The sequence below is a fragment of the Xyrauchen texanus genome, chromosome 2 (genome assembly GCF_025860055.1).
Source record: "Xyrauchen texanus isolate HMW12.3.18 chromosome 2, RBS_HiC_50CHRs, whole genome shotgun sequence".
Classification (NCBI taxonomy): domain Eukaryota; kingdom Metazoa; phylum Chordata; class Actinopteri; order Cypriniformes; family Catostomidae; genus Xyrauchen; species Xyrauchen texanus.
Genome location: NC_068277.1, coordinates 3,671,350 through 3,692,137, shown reverse-complemented (window position 1 = coordinate 3,692,137; position 20,788 = coordinate 3,671,350). Strand labels below are relative to the sequence as shown.

The following is a 20,788-nucleotide window of genomic DNA, read 5'->3' as shown; positions in this document are numbered from 1 at the left end:
ATGCAGCTTTTGTCCTAAATTGCCCCGTCTCAACTTTTTTTAGAGCACGCTGCATTCATTTGATTAGAAATGAGTATATATTTCCAAGAAAGAAAAAAGGATTATTGTTTTTTTATTGAATATAAAGGTAAAAAAGTGTTGTTGTAGTGCTTTCAATATTTTACAAGGTGAATATAATTTACAAATCACTCCTTTTTTGTTTTTATTAGCATTTGCCATACTGACCCAACTTTGTCAGAATTAAGTTTGTTTGTGATGTGTTTGTTTGTTGGCTGGTCATGTAGGAACGTGGTCAGTTAGATCATTGTTTGGTTCTCAAAGCACTTCACGTGGACTTTAAGAAAACATATTCTTTTGAGTTGTGTTTTGTTACTCATTTGTTTTAGAGATGTCGTCCATTTTCTTTCCCCTTGATCAATCTGCCTGAATGACCTGAAGGCTCCAACATACATACAGTAGTTGGATACAGCCTAAATGTTCTTTATACAAATATAAGTTGTATTATTTTCATTGTGCAGTTTTCATTTATCATGCTAAATAAACTGGGTTCAAATCCTGACCTATTTTTTTCCCCTTGACCCTTTTTATGCATTTGGCAGACATTTTTATTTAATGCAGCTTGAAGTGCATGCAGAGTATAGGCTACATTTATCAGATTGTTTATTTCCTGTGATTTGAACTCATGACCTTATGGCATTGCCAGTAACATGCTCTTCCAGTTGAGTTTCAGGATATCAAGCAAACTTGCAAATGAACCTGACAACCACTAATCACTATGAATTTACATGGTATGTAAAAAGAGCCTAGGAAAATGGTGAGGGTGGGTAAAAAACTGAAAAGCAAATGACCTGTGGAAGGTGCGAATCATTTGATGACCAAATGTAGACATTAATGTTGCATTGTTTTTGTTCATGGACACATATAGGCTGCTTCTGCTTCTTGTTACTAGTAAACAACACATAATTTGCAATTCATCTTCTTAACAAATGTGTCTAAAAGCAAAACATTATTTTGCATAATTGATGGACAGAATAAATGGCCCATGTTGCTTGTTTTTGCATTCCTTAGTTAAATCATACTAATGATTTTTAAGATATGTCCTCTAATCTCCCTAGTTTATCTTCATTCAGATGTTCCAGAAATGAATTAACAATATTATGTTATATTCAGTAGACTTAATTGTATACAGCGAAGCATGGAAATCAACACCATGTACATTTTTTTTTGTTTGTTTTTCTTTCCTTTTTTTTGGTACCGTATCTGTACCACATTTGTAGCAGATTTGTTTTGTAAATAAGTCCTGATGTGACAGCTGAAGGTGAACTGCATTTCTGGAGGTCAAATGTCCTGACCATATATTCAGCAAACTATCATCAGGGTGGAGCATTAAACAAAATATAAAAGGTTGGATGGTACAAGACAGACGACAGTGAAGGAGAGAAAAGGAGACATACATTAAAACCAGCATCTTCTAATCCCATCCCAAAAGGTATGTTTTTGTTCATAATCCCAAGACATGCAGTGTACCACATTTATTTTGCAGGTTGAATGTCTATTATTAGGTAGTTTTTCCTTTTAATTGAACAAAGATTTCAGGTTACATTTAAATTTGTTTTTTTTCACCATTTTTAATTAACATGACATTTCTCTTGTAGTTTCTCAATGAATGTGAGTTCATAAAGTCTGCACATAAAGAATCAATAAAATGCTGTTTACTTTCAAATGGAGTATTGAATGTCCCATCACACTTTCCAATTACCATGATGGGATTTAGGAACATATATTATATCTCTCTCATCTTTTGTTTAGTGACCTCTGTATCCAGTTCATGACCTTCATAAAGTGAAATGGGGAAACTTGGTTACCTGTTTTTACTTTTTGGTAAGTATAGTTTAAATGTCTATGATGATATTTATAATGATCTTGATCAAAATGAGATGATTTAGGCAATCTAAATGTTTAACACTTTACTGTTGAAGAAATAACAGCTTATTGCAGACTGTGTGTGTGTGTGCGTGTGTGTGTGCGCGTGCAAAAGTCCTTGTATCTATTCAAGAAAGTAAAAAACAAATACTAAAATAAATACATAACATACTATTGATTCAATTCAGATATCATTACTCATCATAATTATCTCAATCCTGTTTATGAGAATCATCTTATTGTTTTATTTGAAATGGACACATTGTAAGTTTAAGTATGAACATGAAATAAGCAATATTGTATTTAAAAATCAAACAAGGTTAATAGATGCTGTAAAAATATTTTTATATTTTAGGTCTAAAAAAAACAACCTAATATCGGTTTACTAATATTTAAGATTAGATTACTAATATTACACTTTTAATCTAATCGTGAAGTGTTACTGCATTTTTATATGTTGGAACTGAAACTGGAGAACTTTTAGATTATACGTCTAATAATTTTGTGATAAAGTTTCCATCTGTAGCCTTGCTACAACCTGAATTGAATGGATTTTTTTAGATATCATTGTATTCATTTATTTATTTTTGCAACAGGAGCCATTTCCATTCAGGACTGTACAGAATGCTTGGAAGGTAATATTTATGTACAGTATATATCCAGCTCTAGAAAAAAATGAATGACCACTACAAATGTTCAATTTCTCTGGATTTAAAATTAAAAAAAATATTCTAGTTCTATTCTATAAAGTACTGACAACATTTCTCCCAAATTCCATATAAAAATATTGTCATTTAGAGCATTTATTTGCAGAAAATAGTACTAGAAACTAGTCAAAATAACAAAAAAGATGGCGTGTTTTCAGACCTCGAAAAATGCAAAGAAAACAAGTTTATATTCATTTATAAACAACACAATACTAATGTTTTAACGTAGGAAGCGTTCAGAAATCAATATTTGGTGGAATAACCCTGATTTTCAATCACAGCTTTCATGCATCTTTGCATGATCTCTAGCAGTCTTTCACATTGATGTAGAGTGACTATATGCCATTCCTGGAGAAAAATGAATTGCTGCCATACGTGTACACGAGATGCTGATTTAAGAAACATTTGGAGTGGTCTCTTAATTTTTTCCAGAGATGTTTGTATCATACAAAAACAGATAATGATGTAAATTGACTTATTACAAATTGTAGGAAATATTACAATTAAATAATATTCTCAAATTGTTTCAGTAATGAATGCATGTTTGTGTGTGTTATTTAATTTTTTTTAAATAATCATACATCATGGCTTTTAGTCTTTTTTTCTTTTTTTCATTCCAGTGAAAGATTTTCACTGAGAGTTTTGTTATGCTGTTTGTGTTTTGGGACCCAAGAAAGAACACAATGAAGCAAACTGGCATAATGCTCTAGTGTGTATATAATATTAACATGCAGAAATTGCATATATTCATGTTTTATACAGTTGGGTCCAAACGTCTGAGATAATTTGTGAAAATGGTTCAATTTTTATTATTTTCATTATATGAAATTTCATTTTATATATTATATTATCCACATTATAAATGTGTGAAAAGATTATTTGAAAACAAACATTTCAAATATTCTGAGTATTTGTTAAGTTGACCTTTTTCTTCAATACAGCATGCGCTGGAGCTGACATGAACAAAACCTAGTGATCATGTTATCCAGCATGATTTGAGAATGTTCCCAACTTATAGCATCTTGTGTGCTTAAAAAAAAAAAAAGGCATTTTGATGATCAATGTCACAGATTTGTGACAAAAATCCCACATTTTCAATATTTCCATTTCTGTCATTTTGACCTCATACATGAAACATTAAAATTCTTAGACAAATCAATGTAAGAATAATAATCATATTATTATTATTATTATTATTATTATTATTATTATTAATAATAATAATAATAATAAAATAAATAAAAATAAGTTGAAATCTTAATAATAATAATAATAATATTATTATTATTATTATTATTATTATTATTATTCATCAGAACAAACGTCTAGGTTACGTATGTAACCTCCGTTCCCCAATGGAGGGAACGAGACGTTGTGTCAGAGAAGTGACACTAGAGGTCTCTCTTGAGCGCCGATATATACAGGTCCTTCTCAAAAAATTAGCATATTGTGATAAAGTTCATTATTTTCCATAATGTAATGATAAAAATTAAACTTTCATATATTTTAGATTCATTGCACACCAACTGAAATATTTCAGGTCTTTTATTGTTTTAATACTGATGATTTTGGCATACAGCTCATGAAAACCCAAAATTCCTATCTCAAAAATTAGCATATTTCATCTGACCAATAAAAGAAGTGTTTTTAATACAAAAAAAAAGTCAACCTTCAAATAATTATGTTCAGTTATGCACTCAATACTTGGTCGGGAATCCTTTTGCAGAAATGACTGCTTCAATGCGGCGTGGCATGGAGGCAATCAGCCTGTGGCACTGCTGAGGTGTTATGGAGGCCCAGGATGCTTCGATAGCGGCCTTAAGCTCATCCAGAGTGTTGGGTCTTGCGTCTCTCAACTTTCTCTTCACAATATCCCACAGATTCTCTATGGGGTTCAGGTCAGGAGAGTTGGCAGGCCAATTGAGCACAATAATACCATGGTCAGTAAACCATTTACCAGTGGTTTTGGCACTGTGAGCAGGTGCCAGGTCGTGCTGAAAAATGAAATCTTCATCTCCATAAAGCTTTTCAGCAGATGGAAGCATGAAGTGCTCCAAAATCTCCTGATAGCTAGCTGCATTGACCCTGCCCTTGATACAACACAGTGGACCAACACCAGCAGCTGACATGGCACCCCAGACCATCATTCCTTCTCCCCAGTCTTCCTCCAGACTCTGGCACCTTGATTTCCGAATGACATGCAAAATTTGCTTTCATCTGAAAAAAGTACTTTGGACCACTGAGCAACAGTCCAGTGCTGCTTCTCTGTAGCCCAGGTCAGGCGCTTCTGCCGCTGTTTCTGGTTCAAAAGTGGCTTGACCTGGGGAATGCGGCACCTGTAGCCCATTTCCTGCACACACCTGTGCACGGTGGCTCTGGATGTTTCTACTCCAGACTCAGTCCACTGCTTCAGCAGGTCCCCCAAGGTCTGGAATCGGTCCTTCTCCACAATCTTCCTCAGGGTCCAGTCACCTCTTCTCGTTGTGCAGCGTTTTTTGCCACACTTTTTCCTTCCCACAGACTTCCCACTGAGGTGCCTTGATACAGCACTCTGGGAACAGCCTATTTGTTCAGAAATTTCTTTCTGTGTCTTACCCTCTTGCTTGAGGGTATCAATGATGGCCTTCTGGACAGCAGTCAGGTTGGCAGTCTTACCCATGATTGCGGTTTTGAGTATTGAAACAGGCTGGGAGTTTTTAAAAGCCTCAGGAATCTTTTGCAGGTGTTTAGAGTTAATTAGTTGATTCAGATGATTAGGTTAATAACTCGTTTAGAGACCCTTTTCATGATATGCTAATTTTTTGAGATAGGAATTTTGGGTTTTTATGAGCTGTATGCCAAAATCATCAGTATTAAAACAATAAAAGACCTGAAATATTTCAGTTGGTGTGCAATGAATCTAAAATATATGAAAGTTTAATTTTTATCATTACATTATGGAAAATAATGAACTTTATCACAATATGCTAATTTTTTAAGAAGGACCTGTATATATATATATATATATATACCTCTGTTCTATGAAAAAAGGCCAATGACAGTATTTGCATATCCCGCCCCCGGACATACGGGTATTTAAGCGGGCCGAATACGGGAGTTTATTCAGGATTTTTCTGAGGAGCCGGAAATGGTCCGGCCACAACAGTGGCTTGGCTCAGCGACATGGCGGGGAAGACACAACGTCTTGTTCCCTCCATCGGGGAACGGAGGTTACATACGTAACCTAGACGTTCCCCTTCTGTCGCTCTCTCCACGTTGTGTCAGAGAAGCGACAGTAGAGGTCCACTTTTACAAATGCCATCTGCTGAGCAGTGTACGTGGACTGCTAATACAGGAGCGGGCAGGTATTTCTTACGTGCAAAGGTGACCAGCTGTATCACGCTGCACGTACCCTTCCCCAATGCCCCATTAAAGCCATCAGAATCCTTCTGGTTACCCTGGAGAGGGGAACAAGGTGATGTTTGCCAACCTGGAAATGGGCCAAGCCTGGCTGGGCCTCTTTTCTCTCTAGGTTTCTCGCATAGAGCAACTACAGCCGGGGCCCTTACATGCATTAAGGGAAGGGGGTCTTACCCCATTTCCTATTCTTTCAGGGGGAGAAGACCCTGTGAAGACCACACCTACCCTGCAGGGGAGGCAAAGAGTGGCGAATACATCACATGGCCGCTTAGGACCTATTCGGGAAAGTTGGCGCGGTGGTAGATCCAGCCTTGTAGAGGGGGGAAGCTTACAGCACGGCGACCGAGGCAGCTGTAACTGCCTAAGGGAGACACAGGAGTCTGCTCGTGAGGGGACAGTACTGCAGAATTACACACAGGGGGAGTCCGAACAGGACTCCACTATTTTACCTCGGCTGAGGGAAAGGGCGCTAGGTGCAAGCGATTCACCCGGCCAGATCGTCAGCGTGTTACAGAGTTCTACGGGCTCGGACCTAAGAAAACACAGGACGATACCGACTCAATTCGGAGATTGTAGAATCTCCGAAAGTGTTAGGTGTTGCCCATCCTGCTGCTCTGCAGATGTCTGCTAGGGAGGTGCCCTTGGCCAGTGCCCATGATGACGCAACACTCCTGGTTGAGTGAGCTCGGACCCGCAAGGGGGGGGTCACGGCCTGGGTGTGATAAGGCAGGAAATGGCGTCGAGAGGCGTGAGGACGATCGAGAGATCCCAGGAGGGAAACAGGTTAGGCCGGGAGGGAGTTAGCCTCCGGGCACCTTTTAGGAACCTGGTAATTAAGTCGTGCTTACCTAGAGACTTGCCGTCTATCGTGTCGTGGTGAGCCACGATGGCAGCGACATACACCTTGAGGGTGGAGAGGGACAGCCTCCTCTCCAGCCTCTCCTGTAGAAACACGAGCACTGACCTAACCGTTCACCTCTGTGGGTCTTAAGCCCGGGAAGAACACCAATTTGCGAACGAGTGCCACTTGAGGGCATAAAGATGCCTGGTAGACAGGGCTCTGGCTTGGTTGATAGTATCTATGACTGTCGGTGGTAGACCGGCTAGATCTTCCGCATCCCGTCCAAGGGCCAGACGTGGAGGTTCCAGAGGTCTGGGTGCGGGTGCCAGAGCGTGCCCCTTCCCTGGGAAAGGAGGTCCTTCCTCAGGGGAATTTGCCAGGGAGGGGCTGTCGCGAGGAGCGTGAGGTCCGAGAACCAAGTCCGGGTGGTCCAGTTGGGGATGACTTGCTCTTCGTCTTCCCTGACCTTGCACAGCACCTGTGCAAGAAGGCTCACTGGGGGAAATGCGTACTTGCGCAGCCCTGCGGGCCAGCTGCGTGCCAAAGCGTCTGCCCCGAGGGGAGCCTCTGTCCGGGCATACCAGAGTGGGCAGTGGGAGGTTTCTTGGGAGGCAAACAGGTCTACCTGGGCCTTGCCGAACCTGTTGCACGCTCGTTAGAGAGATGTGCTGACATTGAGACTGAGTCTAACTCCTATGCTGAGAAAAGAGATGCTCTAAACGGGGCAAGCTCACTCTTTTCCCAGTTGACCTGAAGCCAAAACGGCTAAGGTGCCTAAGCACTCGGTCTCTGTGTGCGCATAGTAACTCTCAGGCCAGGATGAGGGGACAGAGACAGGCCAAAGGGGAGGACTTTCGTACTGATACGCCCGACCGCCGAACCCAAACCGTAGAACGGGTTGGCGTCGTGGCAGGATCGAGACATGAAAGTACGCGTCCTTCAGGTCTACCGCTGCAAACCAATCTAGATGCCAGCCAGAATTTTGTTTCTGGGGGAGCATTTTGAACGGGAGTTTGGACAGAGCCCGGTTGAAAACTCACAGGTCCAAGATCGGTCGTAAGCCGCCGCCTTTCTTGGGTACAATGAAGTAAGGGCTGTAGAAACCCTTCTTTGTTTCGGTTGGAGGGACAGGCTCTATCGCATCTTTGATTAGCAGAGATGTGATTTCTTCGTGCAGGGACTTGGCATGTTCGCCGTATACTGCGGAAAAATGGACGCCCACGAAGGGGGCAGAGCCTGGAAAACTGAATTGCGTAACCGAGTCGAATGGTCCGGTGCAGCCAGCGTGACGGGTTGGGCAGTGAAAGCCATGCCTCTAAACTCCGTGCTAGGGGCACCAAGGGGACGAGTATTTTGGACGTACCCGTCGGGGCTTCGCAGCGGGGCGGAACAGGTAATACGGCGTCGGGAGGCAGTGAAGCGTCCCGAGGCTCTGGTGCTGAGAACAGACTCGAAGCACTAACCTTGCTCTGCGCACCCGGCAGGGGGCGGGTTCGTGACTGAGGAGGAGGTCTGATGTTGGCGTCCTCTGGACTCGTCTGAACCGGCCGGCCGGGGAACAGTCATGGGGCTGAAGGCGGACTGTGGCCACGTCCAGCATGCCGGGACTGTTGAGACCTGGAAGCAAAGTGCCATGAGAACGGCCTTTGCAGGCCAGGTAACCCAGAGACAAAAGGAAATAGCTCTATTATTGAAAATGTAATGAATTTAACAAAAGATTCTCCTCCCGACCCTCCACCGGGGAACGGAGCGGTCTTACCAGCTCTGGAGCTACGGTCTCGGTCTCTGGGTCAATCATTTCTGGAGCGTCTGGGAGCCTTCCGGGTCCTTGAGGGGGTCCGTGAGACGAGGGGCGTCCAACTTCTGCAGGGAGCTCAACGCTGGGGCTGAGAGCTGGGCCCAGTCTCTTTTGTTAGTTGAGGCGGATCACCACTTTCTTTCTTTCTTGAAAGCCACAGGAGGACGCCCTCAGTGAGCAGACAGGGCATGGCCCCTGGCGGCAGGTTTGCGGCAGGGCAGGATGTGTGAAATAGCCTCTGTCTGTTTCTTCACCACTGAGGACTGCTGGGCGGAGTCATCAAGTGGTGTCGCCAAATGGACGGAGCTGGGAAACGGGGGTGTTTTGAGAAAGCGTGCTTTGTCTGCCTCCTGTACTGCGACCAGGTCCTGTCCATGCGTTGCGTTTCTGGACCACGGGGGGTGGCCATCGCCTGTTTGAGTGCAGTTCCTGCGGCACGTCATGAACAGGACTACCCAAGTGCAGATTTTGAAGTGCCTTGGCCCGATGGACTTGCAGGAGGGGGCCATGGCGTGCAGGGGGGAGTGGTCTGGGACTGTTCTACCACCGAGGGTAGCGAGAGCGGAGGAGCGAGGAAGCTGGGCTTGCTCAGCTCGTCACGCACGTCTGGGAAGGAACCGGGGGGGGGCATGGCTGTGAGCGGCGCACATGCCTGCGGAACCAATTAAGCTCGGGGAAGCATAGTGGACCTCCGTGCGTCAGGCTCAGACTGGGCGGCAGACCCGAAGGTGGTGGCCCAGGCGAGTTATCCGCATCCGATGCCGCTGTTACACTCTCCGATACAGCGGTGATGTCATCATCCAATGCCAGGGAGCTCGAGGGACCGGACGGTAGGCCGTTAAGCAGACCGCACTAATCCCAAGCTCGGGGGAAGCAGGCAAGCATGCCGGGGAGGCGGGAGATTTCGAGGGGATTTACCCGGCGAAAGCGTCCCATTATTCTCCCCAGATTGTCTTTCATCACCAGCGGCGCCTGCCTCAATCCCGTAGGAAGGAGGCGAGGTGCGGGGGGCGGCTGAAATGGCTTTCTCTCACTACAAGAGAAAGCAGAGATCGCAATGCTGCCGCGGTTATGTTCTCACACTGAAAACATAACCCATTGGAGAGAATGCTCATCCCGAGCTCGGACAGAAACAAGCAAGCGTGCCTGGGAGGCGGGGGGTTTTGAGGGGGTTCACCCGGCGAAACGGAGCCCGTCATTGTCCCCAGATCGTCTTCATCGCCCGCGTCGCCTGCCTCAATCCCGTAGGAAGGAGGCGGGGCGCGGGGGGGCGGCTGAAGTGGCTCTCTCTCACTACAAGAAAAAGCCTACGACCGCAATGCTGTCATGGCTATGTTCTCGTACTGAAAACATAGACCATTCATAAAAACGCTGCCTGCGTGTGATCGCAACCCAGGTATGCAAGGCAGTTTTTATGACCCTCAGAGGTGGGGAAAAATCAACCGCATCCAGAAACTACACAGGGGCGGAAAAATCGTCTTTAAAAAGACGCGTCCTGAGAAGGACGTTCAACGCCGCTGTGTTTTGCTCTTTTTAGAGTGAAATGACTCTTTTAGAATAACTCTTTCGAGTTGTCTGTGCTGTCGAAGCGCCCAGGGGCAAAAATGCACAGCCGTGCATGAAGAAGAAAGTTGCTGTTGTGCGCCGTAAAGTCCAACAGCATGCAGAGCGTCAGAGGATTTAAACAGGAACTTGGTGTGTAACTCGCTGCAACTGCGTACACGACCATCGGCTCTGAAGAAATTTTCTGAATGAACTCCCGTATTCGCTCCACTTAAATACCCGTATATCCGGGGGCGGGATATGCAAATACCGTCTGCCAACTTCTCATCTGCCTTTTTTCATAGAACAGAGGTATATATATATATATATATATATATATATATATATATATATATATATATATATATATCGGCTCAAGAGAGACCCCTAGTGTCGCTTCTCTGACACAACGTGGAGATAGCGACAGAAGGGGAACATGAAGTATTAACCTGATAATGAAGGAAAATGTTTTAGGTTTCCAAATTGGCTTTGGGTTTGTCAGACTTCAAACTGAACATGAGGGTTGCAGATGTTGTAATGGTCATCAGTATGCTGACACATACAGGGTATTATGTGTGCATGTATAAATCCTGACTGAATCACTTTTCTTGAATGTGTTTCAGAAAACTTGGCCTTAAGAGGTCATGCTACACAGTCATCCATATATTACCACAGACCAGCAGAAAAAGCCATAGATGGTGTAAGAAAGGCCCCGGGCTCAGCCACATCCTGCTCCATGACAGAAGATGAAATTAGCCCATGGTGGAGGTTGGATCTTCTGGATATTTATTTAGTTAGAACAGTGGTTATTACTAACAGAGCAGACTGCTGTCCTGAACAAATCAATGGAGCAGAGATTCGCATTGGAAACTCCCTGGAAAACAACGGCAACAACAATCCCAGGTAATACAGTTATTCATTAAATCAGTTTAAACTTCATAGAGGACAGCAGTAGTGTTTTAAGATAAAAATTCAACACATATTACATTTACATTAATGCATTTGGCAGACGCTTTTATACAAAGCGACTTACAGTGCAATTATTACAGGGACAATTCCCCCCAGAACAACCTGGAGTTAAGTGCCTTGCTCAAGGACACAACGGTGGTGGCCATGGGGTTAGAACCTGTGACCTTCTGATTAACAGAAGGTCACAGGTTCTAACCCCATGGCTTCTGATTAACAGCCTAAATTGCAGAAGTGGACCGCCATTGATGACATTTAATTTGCATCTTTGCAGGTTCCCGATCACAATTATGATATAATGCATTTCTCATATCTACTTGTAACAAAAAAAAAACCTTTCACAGAGCACTTCACATCTCTTACAGCAAAGAAAAGTACTAATGTGGCATAATAAATTGTAAAGTTTGCATTTACATACATCCCCTTTTCCTGTATGAAAAAGTGTGGGGGATAAACATTGGTTTTAATCAGGGCAGTGTTGTGACAAAGACATTACCATAGTGACATTTTGCATACATCATGAAAACATCATTGTCATTCCATTCTCACCTTAGTTCGGAGATTTGCATAGGCTCAGCAATTTTCTGATTGCACAAAATGTTTCATAATACTTATATAGTATATTTTAACTAAACTAATATATTTATAATGTTTATATATCATAATGATATTTTAGATCCCCTTACCCAACCATATTCCTAAACCTAATTAGATTAGATTCAACTTTATTGTCAGTGTGCGAAATACAAGTACAGAGCCAATGAAATGCAGTTAGCATCTAACCAGAAGAGCAAATAGCAATTTGTATATGTATATTGTACATATGTATTTGTACATATGTATATGTGTGAGTATGTACAATATGGGTTTTTTGAGTGCAAAGTTATTATGTAGAGAAGCAGATACCAGCTCAATGCAAATGTCTATGAATACAGTACAAATGAAGAAACATAAAACTGAAGGTGCATAGTACAGAATGAGGTATAAATATGTAAATATATTTATATGGCTGGTGACCATAACATTGCAAGCAGCATCAGGAGGTAGAAGTTATGTGGATGTAGTGGGGCAGTGGTGGCTCTGTGGTTGAGGCACAGAGTTACTGACCAGAAGGTCTGGGCTTCAAGCCCCAGCACCACCAAGATGCCACAGTTGGGCCCTTGAGCAAGGCACTTAACTTCAGGTTGCTCTGGGGGGTTTGTCCCTGTAACAACTGCACTGTAAGTCGCTTCGGATAAAAGAGTCTGCCAAATGCATAAATGTAAATGCAAATGTAAATGTAAATGTAGTGTTCAGCGTTTAGTGTTCAGTAGGCTGACAGCTGAGGGAAAGAAACTGTTCCTGAGTCTGCTGGTGCGACAGCGAAGACTCCTATAGCATCTCCCAGATGGCAGCGTTTATTGTGAATGTCTTTGATGGAGGGTAGCTGGAAACCAGTGACAGTGGCAGTTTTCACCACCCGCTCGAGTGTCTTCTGATCTGAGACAGTGCAGTTTCCATACCACACTGTGATGCAGTTAAGATACTTTCAAAAGTGCAGTGGTAAAAGTTCAGTGGGGGGACAGGTGAGCTTTTCTTAGCTTCCTAAGGAAGTAAAGGTGCTGGTGCGCCTTTTTGATCAAAGTGGAGGTGTTGTAGGTCCAGGAAAGATCCTCAGAGATATGGACACCCACGTCCTAATTTGTTGGTAGTCCACAATAAGAACCTTGGTCTTCTGGGTATTGAGTGTTTGATTGTTGTTGGTACACCACACTGCCAGGCGCTGTACCTGTTCCTTGTAGGCTGTCTCATTGCCGCCGCTAATCAGGCCTACCACAGTGGTGTTATCTGCAAACTTGATTATGGAGTTGGAGCCATGCTCAGGTATGCAGTCGAGGGTGAAGAGGGAGTAGAGGATTGGACTCAGCCCTGTGGTGCACCAGTGTTTAAAGTGAGGGTGGAGGATTTGTGGTTGCTGATCCTAACAGACTGTGGTCTGTTAGTGAGAAAGTCTATGGTCTTGTTGTAGAGGGAGGGGCTGATGCCAAGATCAGTGAGCTTGGAGATCAGCTTGGATGGGTTCACAGTATTGAAGGCAGAACTGAAATCAATGAATAGTATCCTGACATACGTGTTATTTTTGTCCAAGGGAGTCACGGCAGGGTGAAGAGCTGAGGCAATAGCATCCTCAGTTGATCTGTTGGGTTTGTAGGCAAACTGATAGGAGTCCAGTGTTGGGGCAGACATGTATTCTGGTGGGAGAGGACCAGCCTCTCAAAACACTTTGCTATGATGGGAGCAACAGGGCGGAAATCAATGAGAACCACTGTAGCAGCATTTTTTGGTACTGGTACAATGGTGGCTGTTTTGAAGGAGGTGGGGACAATGAACTGGGCCAACAAAAGGTTGTAAATGTTGGTGAAGATGTCAGCCAGCGGTTCTGAGCAGGCCCTGAGCACTCGGCCTGGGATGCCATCAGGGCCAGCAGCTTTAAGCGCATTCACTCTGCTCAGGGTGGAGCACACATCACTGGAGAAAAAAGTGAGTGGCAGGTCATCAGGTGGGAGCTCAGCTTTTATGGGTTGTTCTGCGTTTCTGCGATCAAAGCGAGCATAAAAGGTGTTTAGTTTGTCTGGGAGGCTGGCATTACTGGTTGGGGGGGGGTGCTGTTCGCTGGTTTGTAGTTTGTGAGGTCATGGATGCCTGTCCACATATGTCGAGGGTCATTGTTTGTAAAATTTACCTCAATCCGCAGTTTGTAGTTGTATTTGGCTGCTTTAATTCCACTCTTCAGATTGGCCCTGGATAAATTGTAGGCTTCCCGGTCACCAGATCTGAAAGCAGCATCACGTGCCATCAGCAGGAGTCGGACATCCTTGTTCATCCAGGATTTCTGATTGGGGTATGTTTTAATAGTTTTATGGGTGGTTATCATGTCGACACACCTGTTGATGTGTTGCAGAACAGAATTTGTGTAGCGATTAATGTCGGTGTGGGAGTCCTGGTTGGCCTGAGAAGCAAAGCACATTCCAGTCGGTGTTCTGGAACTCATGCTGTAGTGAAGAGTCAGCTCCTTCCAGCCACAATTTTACAGTCCTCACTGTGGGTTTCACATATTTGATGATGGGGGTGTATTTGGAGAATAGGAACGGGGACAAGTGCTTGATTGGATTGTCCAACATGGGGGAGGGGGTGGCTTTGTAGGCATCAGAGGTGTTTGTATAAACATGATCAAGAGAGTGTTGTCTCCTCTTGTAGGGCAAAAAGAAAACGCTTTGATAAAATTTGGGGAGTGCCGTTTTCAAATTGCTGTGATTGAAACCGGCAGCAATGATAAAAGCTCTGTCCGGATGCATTGTTTACAGTTTACTAAAAACAGAAGGGAGTTCCTTCATGGCTAGCTTAGCATTAGCATCCAGGGGTACATATACTGCAGCGATTATGGTAGATGCAAATTCACGGGCCAGGTAAAAAGGTCTGTACTTGATAAAGAGGTACTCAATATCAGCAGAACAGTGGGATTTGGTAATAACAGCATCGATGCACCACGTTCTGTTTACATACATGCAAACACCCCCACCTTTGCTTTTACCCACAGCCGTTCTGTCAGCTCTACGGATAGTGCACTCCTCTAGCTCAATCACGCTGGTTGGAATGGTGCTATTGAGCCAAATTTCTGTGAAAACCATAACGTTGCAGTCCAAAAACATTCGCCAAGTAATCCGAGGCCATAGTTCATCGATCTTATTTGCCAGAGACCGTACATTAGCGAGAAAGATGCTCGGTAGCACTGGGTTTTAGCTTTAGCTTAGCCACTTATTAACAATATAATCACTTATTAACAGTATAAAACATCATTGGTAGGTAAATCACCATAATTGCATTTACTCTATAATAAAACATTTTTTGGGAAGACCTAACCCCACCCCTTGGCCTAAACCTTACAAATAATCAGCTGTGGCTTGTTTATATGAGCAAGTAGGGTAGAGCCCCACCAAAATATTCATCCACTTGAAAACAGATCCATACTATAAAAAGCAGGCCTAGTAAAAGTTATTCTATTTCTAAGTCGAAATTTTACTGAAACATCTGTTAAGCCACAGTCACACTGGGCTTTAAGTATGAAAAATTATCTTGAACATCACCCGCAAATGGACAGGCTGTGATGTCACACTCAAGGGGTTCTTGTTTTAATAAACAATAAGGGCTCTATTTACATGACCATGCTAGGCAAAGCTAGCATATTTTTGTGAGAGTGCTAATCGTAAATGCAATTTTTGTTCCAGTGCAAAGTGCAAGAGGATGTGGGAGAGTGTTTGCACTGTCTCTGGGTTTATGGGCGCAAGCTGTGGGTGTATTTTATGTAAATAAAGTGCCACAAAGCCCATCTAAACTCGGTGCAAAGTTTAAACGCAGTTCCTGCATTTGCAGTTTGAGGCTACAATCAGCAGATCACATCTGTTACGTTTTCTCCCAGTCTAGGGGTCGGGAAGAAAACTAACAAGTTAAAAGGAACTTACAGAAAAAAAAAATAAATAAAAAAAAAAAAACACCCCACACACGTTTTGAGGTCTTCACTGCTGTCCCAGCCACCAATAACCACAACAGGTTACAAAAACAGTTTACAAGTTTATTGTCCTCTATTACATACAAATCAAAGGGAAGCATAAAGGCTTCAAGAGGGGACCAGGCCAAAATAACAAACAAAATGAGTCTAGCTGAAAGGGAGGCACAAACTACTTAATAAATTAACAAATCTTGCCTCACTCCCTACCTAGCCATAAACAAGAGAAAACAGGTTTAAAAACAAAAAAAAAAGTAGTAGTGCACCAATCAGAGCTGCTCAGCACTCGATCTTAATCATTCACAGCTGATGTAAATTAACCTGGTTGGGATGACAGGGAACACAAGGGAGACAACAGAAAACATACAAAAAAATAGTCAATATACATGCAACTTCTACATCCACAGATGTAACAAGGAAATAAAAGAAAGATACACCCTGGGGCGTAACATATCAAAGATCTATCAACCATTTTTAGTACTAGCCATGATTTTGTGTCAGTTGATCAATAATAATAATAATAATAATAATAATAATAATATGCTTGTTTTGAATAGCACCTTTAATAGCTCAAGGATGCTGTACAGAAATTTAACTATTTTTGCCAGTGCTGCTCGATTCACATGTTGTATATTCTCTTTCAGCCTCTCTGGGACTTTAGGCTCTAGTCCTGGTCGCCCGTGTCTCACCTGCTGGAAATATGCTGTGCTTCTCTATGAGTCGCAGAATGGGACGATTGTATACAGATCATTTGCACAATCATATTCTTATAAATATTCTGTTTTTATTTATAATAACATAGCTTGACTAAAAATGTAATATATAAGGGGATGCAGATGCTGCAATAACTGGAGAAGAACCTCAGAATTAAATCACACTCGACCCAGCCCATTAGAGCTTTGCACGGAAATGTTGCCAACCTACTTGCTTTAAGACTTAATGCATGTTTGCATGTAAATATTAAAACTTTATGGCTTCACAGACACTAACATATTCAAAATGTTAAAATATTCTGTCTACTCACTTTCTTGCAATGATAAAAATGCACAGCTTTGAAATGTGTTCTTTATATTGAGCCAATCGGTCAGTGTGAGACATTCAAATCAGTCACACATCTTCTTGTCATACAAATAATCAGATGACCCACATTCGATTGCATTTTAATGGAGGTGAATGGATTGCAAAATGTAGTGTGACCACACCTGCTGCCAGTATTTGCAAATAGAAACATTTAGTGTAATTTGAAACATTACTTTATTTAAAATGTTAAAAAAATATATTTTATTAGTATTATATTAAAGGGGTCATGACATGGTTTTTTTTATTGTATTATTATGTTCCCTTAGGTGCAATTATAGTATTAATATATTTTTTTTTAAGAAAAACTTTTAAAATCTAGTGATTTATGACCTTTTCCCACCCTGTTTCTCATCCTCTGATTCAAACAGTCTGTTTTGGGGGCGTTTTCCATTTAAGACTTCAGTGTTAACGCCCACTGTTATGATTGGCTAACGTCAGTGCCTATGTATCAATTATTGACGCCCCAGCCAGAACAATATGCAAGTAAACTAAGTAAAAACACTGTGATTATTCATAATGAATGAAATTGCGCTTTAAAAAGTAGTTTAAAGTTTAAAATAGATTACTTACAGTTTGCGTCGTCGTTGTTCCCAGAATAGTCGGCACGGACTTATCTTTCAGCAACAGTTTTCTGGCAAAGCCAGCATCATATTGAGATTTGTTCTCAAAACAGTCATCCTTAAAATGTACAGAACAAACGCTTAAGTTAACCTTGCTGTGACTGGGGCGTCCGCAAAAAATAAACTGCATCCATTTTTCCCTGGCGTCTGGATCTTTCGACAGCTTATTCAGAGTTTTTGTTTGACCACAGCCAGGAACAGCACATCTGTGTGGCATCGTAATTTTTCTGTTCACAAGTAGTCTCTGTCAGAGCTCGCTGTCCATCGACTGAACACTTGTGAGGCGACGGCGATACTGAAATGAGCGTAGTTGTCTTGCGCTTAAAGCGTAGTTATCTTGTGCTGGAGGCGGTCATATGCAAACGCTGTTACGTCACTTCTAACCGACACGTCACTTCTAACCATGAATCCAGAACGAGCTGTATTTTGAGCTTGATTAAATAAATGATTCGTTTAGAATGGGGAGGACGTCTTAAAATATTAAACTTGCAGGACGTTTTAATGATACAAAGACCTCTTATATACCAAAAGATCAAGGCAAATTTGGTTTCTCATGTCATGACCCCTTTAACATAAGAGTTCCCCCAAAATGTGCAAGAATGAACCTAGTGGGGAAGTATGGTGATTTGTTAGAACATGAAGGCAGCATAAGAAAACGTGTTCTTCTTAAAGACCTCACAATTAATATTGTGTTGCTTTCCATTCAAAGTAAATTATGGGATAGATGCTTCCAATACTTGGAAAAGGACGCATAGGCAAACAAAACTGCATTGCTCATGATTGTCACCATTGACGCCTCTGCTCTACAAGTGATTATAAAAATAGCATAATTTAATATATTTTACAAACTAAAATAGTGGATTTCAACATGAGTTTCCAAGTTGGAAGTCTGACTTCAAGTGGTGATCCATTGCACATTTACAAGCAGGATGTTGGAAATTCAGACTCTCTGGGTTGAATGGAATGGAGCATTCGAGAGATACTTTGTGGTGGAATTATGCAACAACACCTGCAAAAATCTGTTCCACCTTTTTATGTGGTTATGAGCCGCTACAGTTCATAATACAACAACAATATAACCAACCAAATATATAAAAGATATAACAAGCAAGTAAAAGTACAGTTACAATACTTTATTCCAAACATGATAAAAAAGCAGTATTAAAAATTCCAAACAATGTATGTTGCATTTAAAGTCTTCTTAAAACATATGATAGCTCCAGAGTGAAACTGAAGGATTTAATCACTGAAAAACGTTATTGTTGCGTTAAGACCTACATTTAGACCTACATTCCTTACAGTAGCCATCATACATGGTCTCTGGAGATCCAGAATACATTGCACATATAGCATGGATTATGTTTGTGATTATATATATGATTGTTTTCTAAATGTTTTTAAGCTGCAAATTGGACATTCTGAAATTTGATTTGTGTCCCACGACATTTACCAAACAATGAACAAAGAAACAATAAATAAACAAAGCAATGAGTGAATGATGACATAATTGTCCATTCATTTCATGATGGTTTGGTGGCACAGGAAAAAAGTCACTATTTGAGCATTTTATATAACAATGAGAGTGTGTAGTGTTAAAAGTTGTATACCAACATATGAAATCAGACAGTGAATTATACAGAACTGCACTCTTTAAAGATGAATTGATTGTTTTGAACAGGTGAATTGATTGTCTTTTTCATGATATGTCTTTAGATGTGCTATAATTCCTACTATTGAAGCAGGTAATTCTGCCACTTTCTCATGTGTAATGGAGGGTCGCTATGTGAACGTGTTTATTCCTGGACGTCAGACTTGTCTCACTCTGTGCGAGGTAGAAGTCTATAAAACAGGTAATTTATGACACCTACTGTAATTATGTTTTGTTTAATTATGTTCTGATTGTGGTGTACCACTTGCCAATTTTTCATCTGATTTTAGCTGAAAACTTCAATAAGCTACATAGTCATTGGAGGTACGAGCAAAGGTCTCTCATCTTATCTATGTCTCCAAAAAGTAATACAGTACATACATCAAAAAAGTAAAACATTCCTAGAGAAAATACCATCCATCCATTCATCTTCAGCCACTTATCTGAAGTCGGGTCGCAGGGCAGCAGCTCCAGCAGGGGGCCCCAAACTTCCCTATCCCTAGCTACATTAACCAGCTCTGACTGGGGGACCCCGAGGCATTCCCAGGCCAGTGTGGAGATGTAAGCTCTCCACCTAATCCTGGGTCTTCCCCAAGGCCTTCTTCCAGCTGGACGTGCCTGAAACACCTCCCTAGGGAGGTGGCCAGGGGGCATCCTTACCAGATGCCCAAACCACCTCAACTGACTCCTTTCAATGCAAAGGAGCAGCGGCTCTACTCCGAGCTCCTCACGGATGACTGAGCTCCTCAATCTATCTCTAAGGGAGAAGCCCGCCACCCTCCTGAGGAAGCCCATTTCGGACACTTGTACTCATGACCTAGTTCTTTCGGTCATAGAGAAAATACATCACATATTACATTTTTTCAAAAGCTAGAGAATAAATATATATAAGATTGGTACACACGATACAGTCACGTTTAGCTGAGATTATTGGGAGGGTGGGGGGCTGCATCACTGATGTTTATCCCTGTCAGGCATGCAGAACTTCTTGAGATTGATTGTGTTCATTCTGTGCGTATGACACTCAAAGCACTTTGCTTTCTGGGGAAGCTGATGCCGGTCCCCTCTCCTCCATGTATCTAGCAAGGTCAGGATACAGAGCACAGACAATTTGGGGATGATTTGCCACCGGCTAAAGCGTGCGTCTCTCATCTTCTCCATCACCAGAGGCTTCAACTGTTCATTGTGCCCAGGGCAATTTGTGGCCCACTCCGGTGCACTACTATTGTTCACATTCAGCAGTGGGGATGATATCAGGGATATTTTGTCACTGGGCTTTCATTAGCGAGACAGGTACAGGACAGTTGAGACGCTTGCAGAAATTTCCCTCTGAGGGCAGGAAAATGGGACATGCAGCCTCTGAGACGGAGTTGCTTGAAGTTTCGCGCTTAAGCCTAAAAAAATGGTTTGAAATGTTTGAATTTACTGTGTTGGCGCACCTCAGAGTCTGTCATTCTTTCCAGAGCTGCACGTGCAGCTTATTATGACTTGATGTTCTCTCTAATCAGCAAGAGTCCAGATCTCCAGCACTGCTGCTTTTGTGGTGCTTGTTAAACATGCTGCACCAAAAATTGGTGTGTTGGTCACCAAGTTATCTGCCCAGGAAATTGGCACGAACTCCATTAACAGGTTCTGCTAAGATTGAACGCCTTAGCTCACAAATCACCAGCTAGATGCACATATGCATTCCCTCCCTTACACTTGCAACACCGAGTGTCGTC

The 20,788-nt window shown here is 42.3% G+C and overlaps 2 protein-coding genes across 2 annotated transcripts in view; both read left to right on the top strand.

The window, feature by feature from the left end:
• LOC127617712 (histone H2B-like) overlaps nt 1-20,788 on the top strand; it is a 198,383-nt gene that overhangs the window by 37,000 nt on the left and 140,595 nt on the right. The gene's annotated exons all lie outside the window — the stretch shown is intronic.
• LOC127619198 (fucolectin-1-like) lies at nt 1,442-20,706 on the top strand. Its single transcript, XM_052092006.1, has 6 exons — nt 1,442-1,489; nt 1,810-1,881; nt 2,520-2,558; nt 10,834-11,113; nt 19,133-19,269; nt 20,576-20,706. The coding sequence occupies exons 2-6, from the start codon at nt 1,848-1,850 to the stop codon at nt 20,704-20,706; spliced, it is 621 nt and encodes a 206-aa protein (XP_051947966.1). The 5' UTR covers nt 1,442-1,489; nt 1,810-1,847.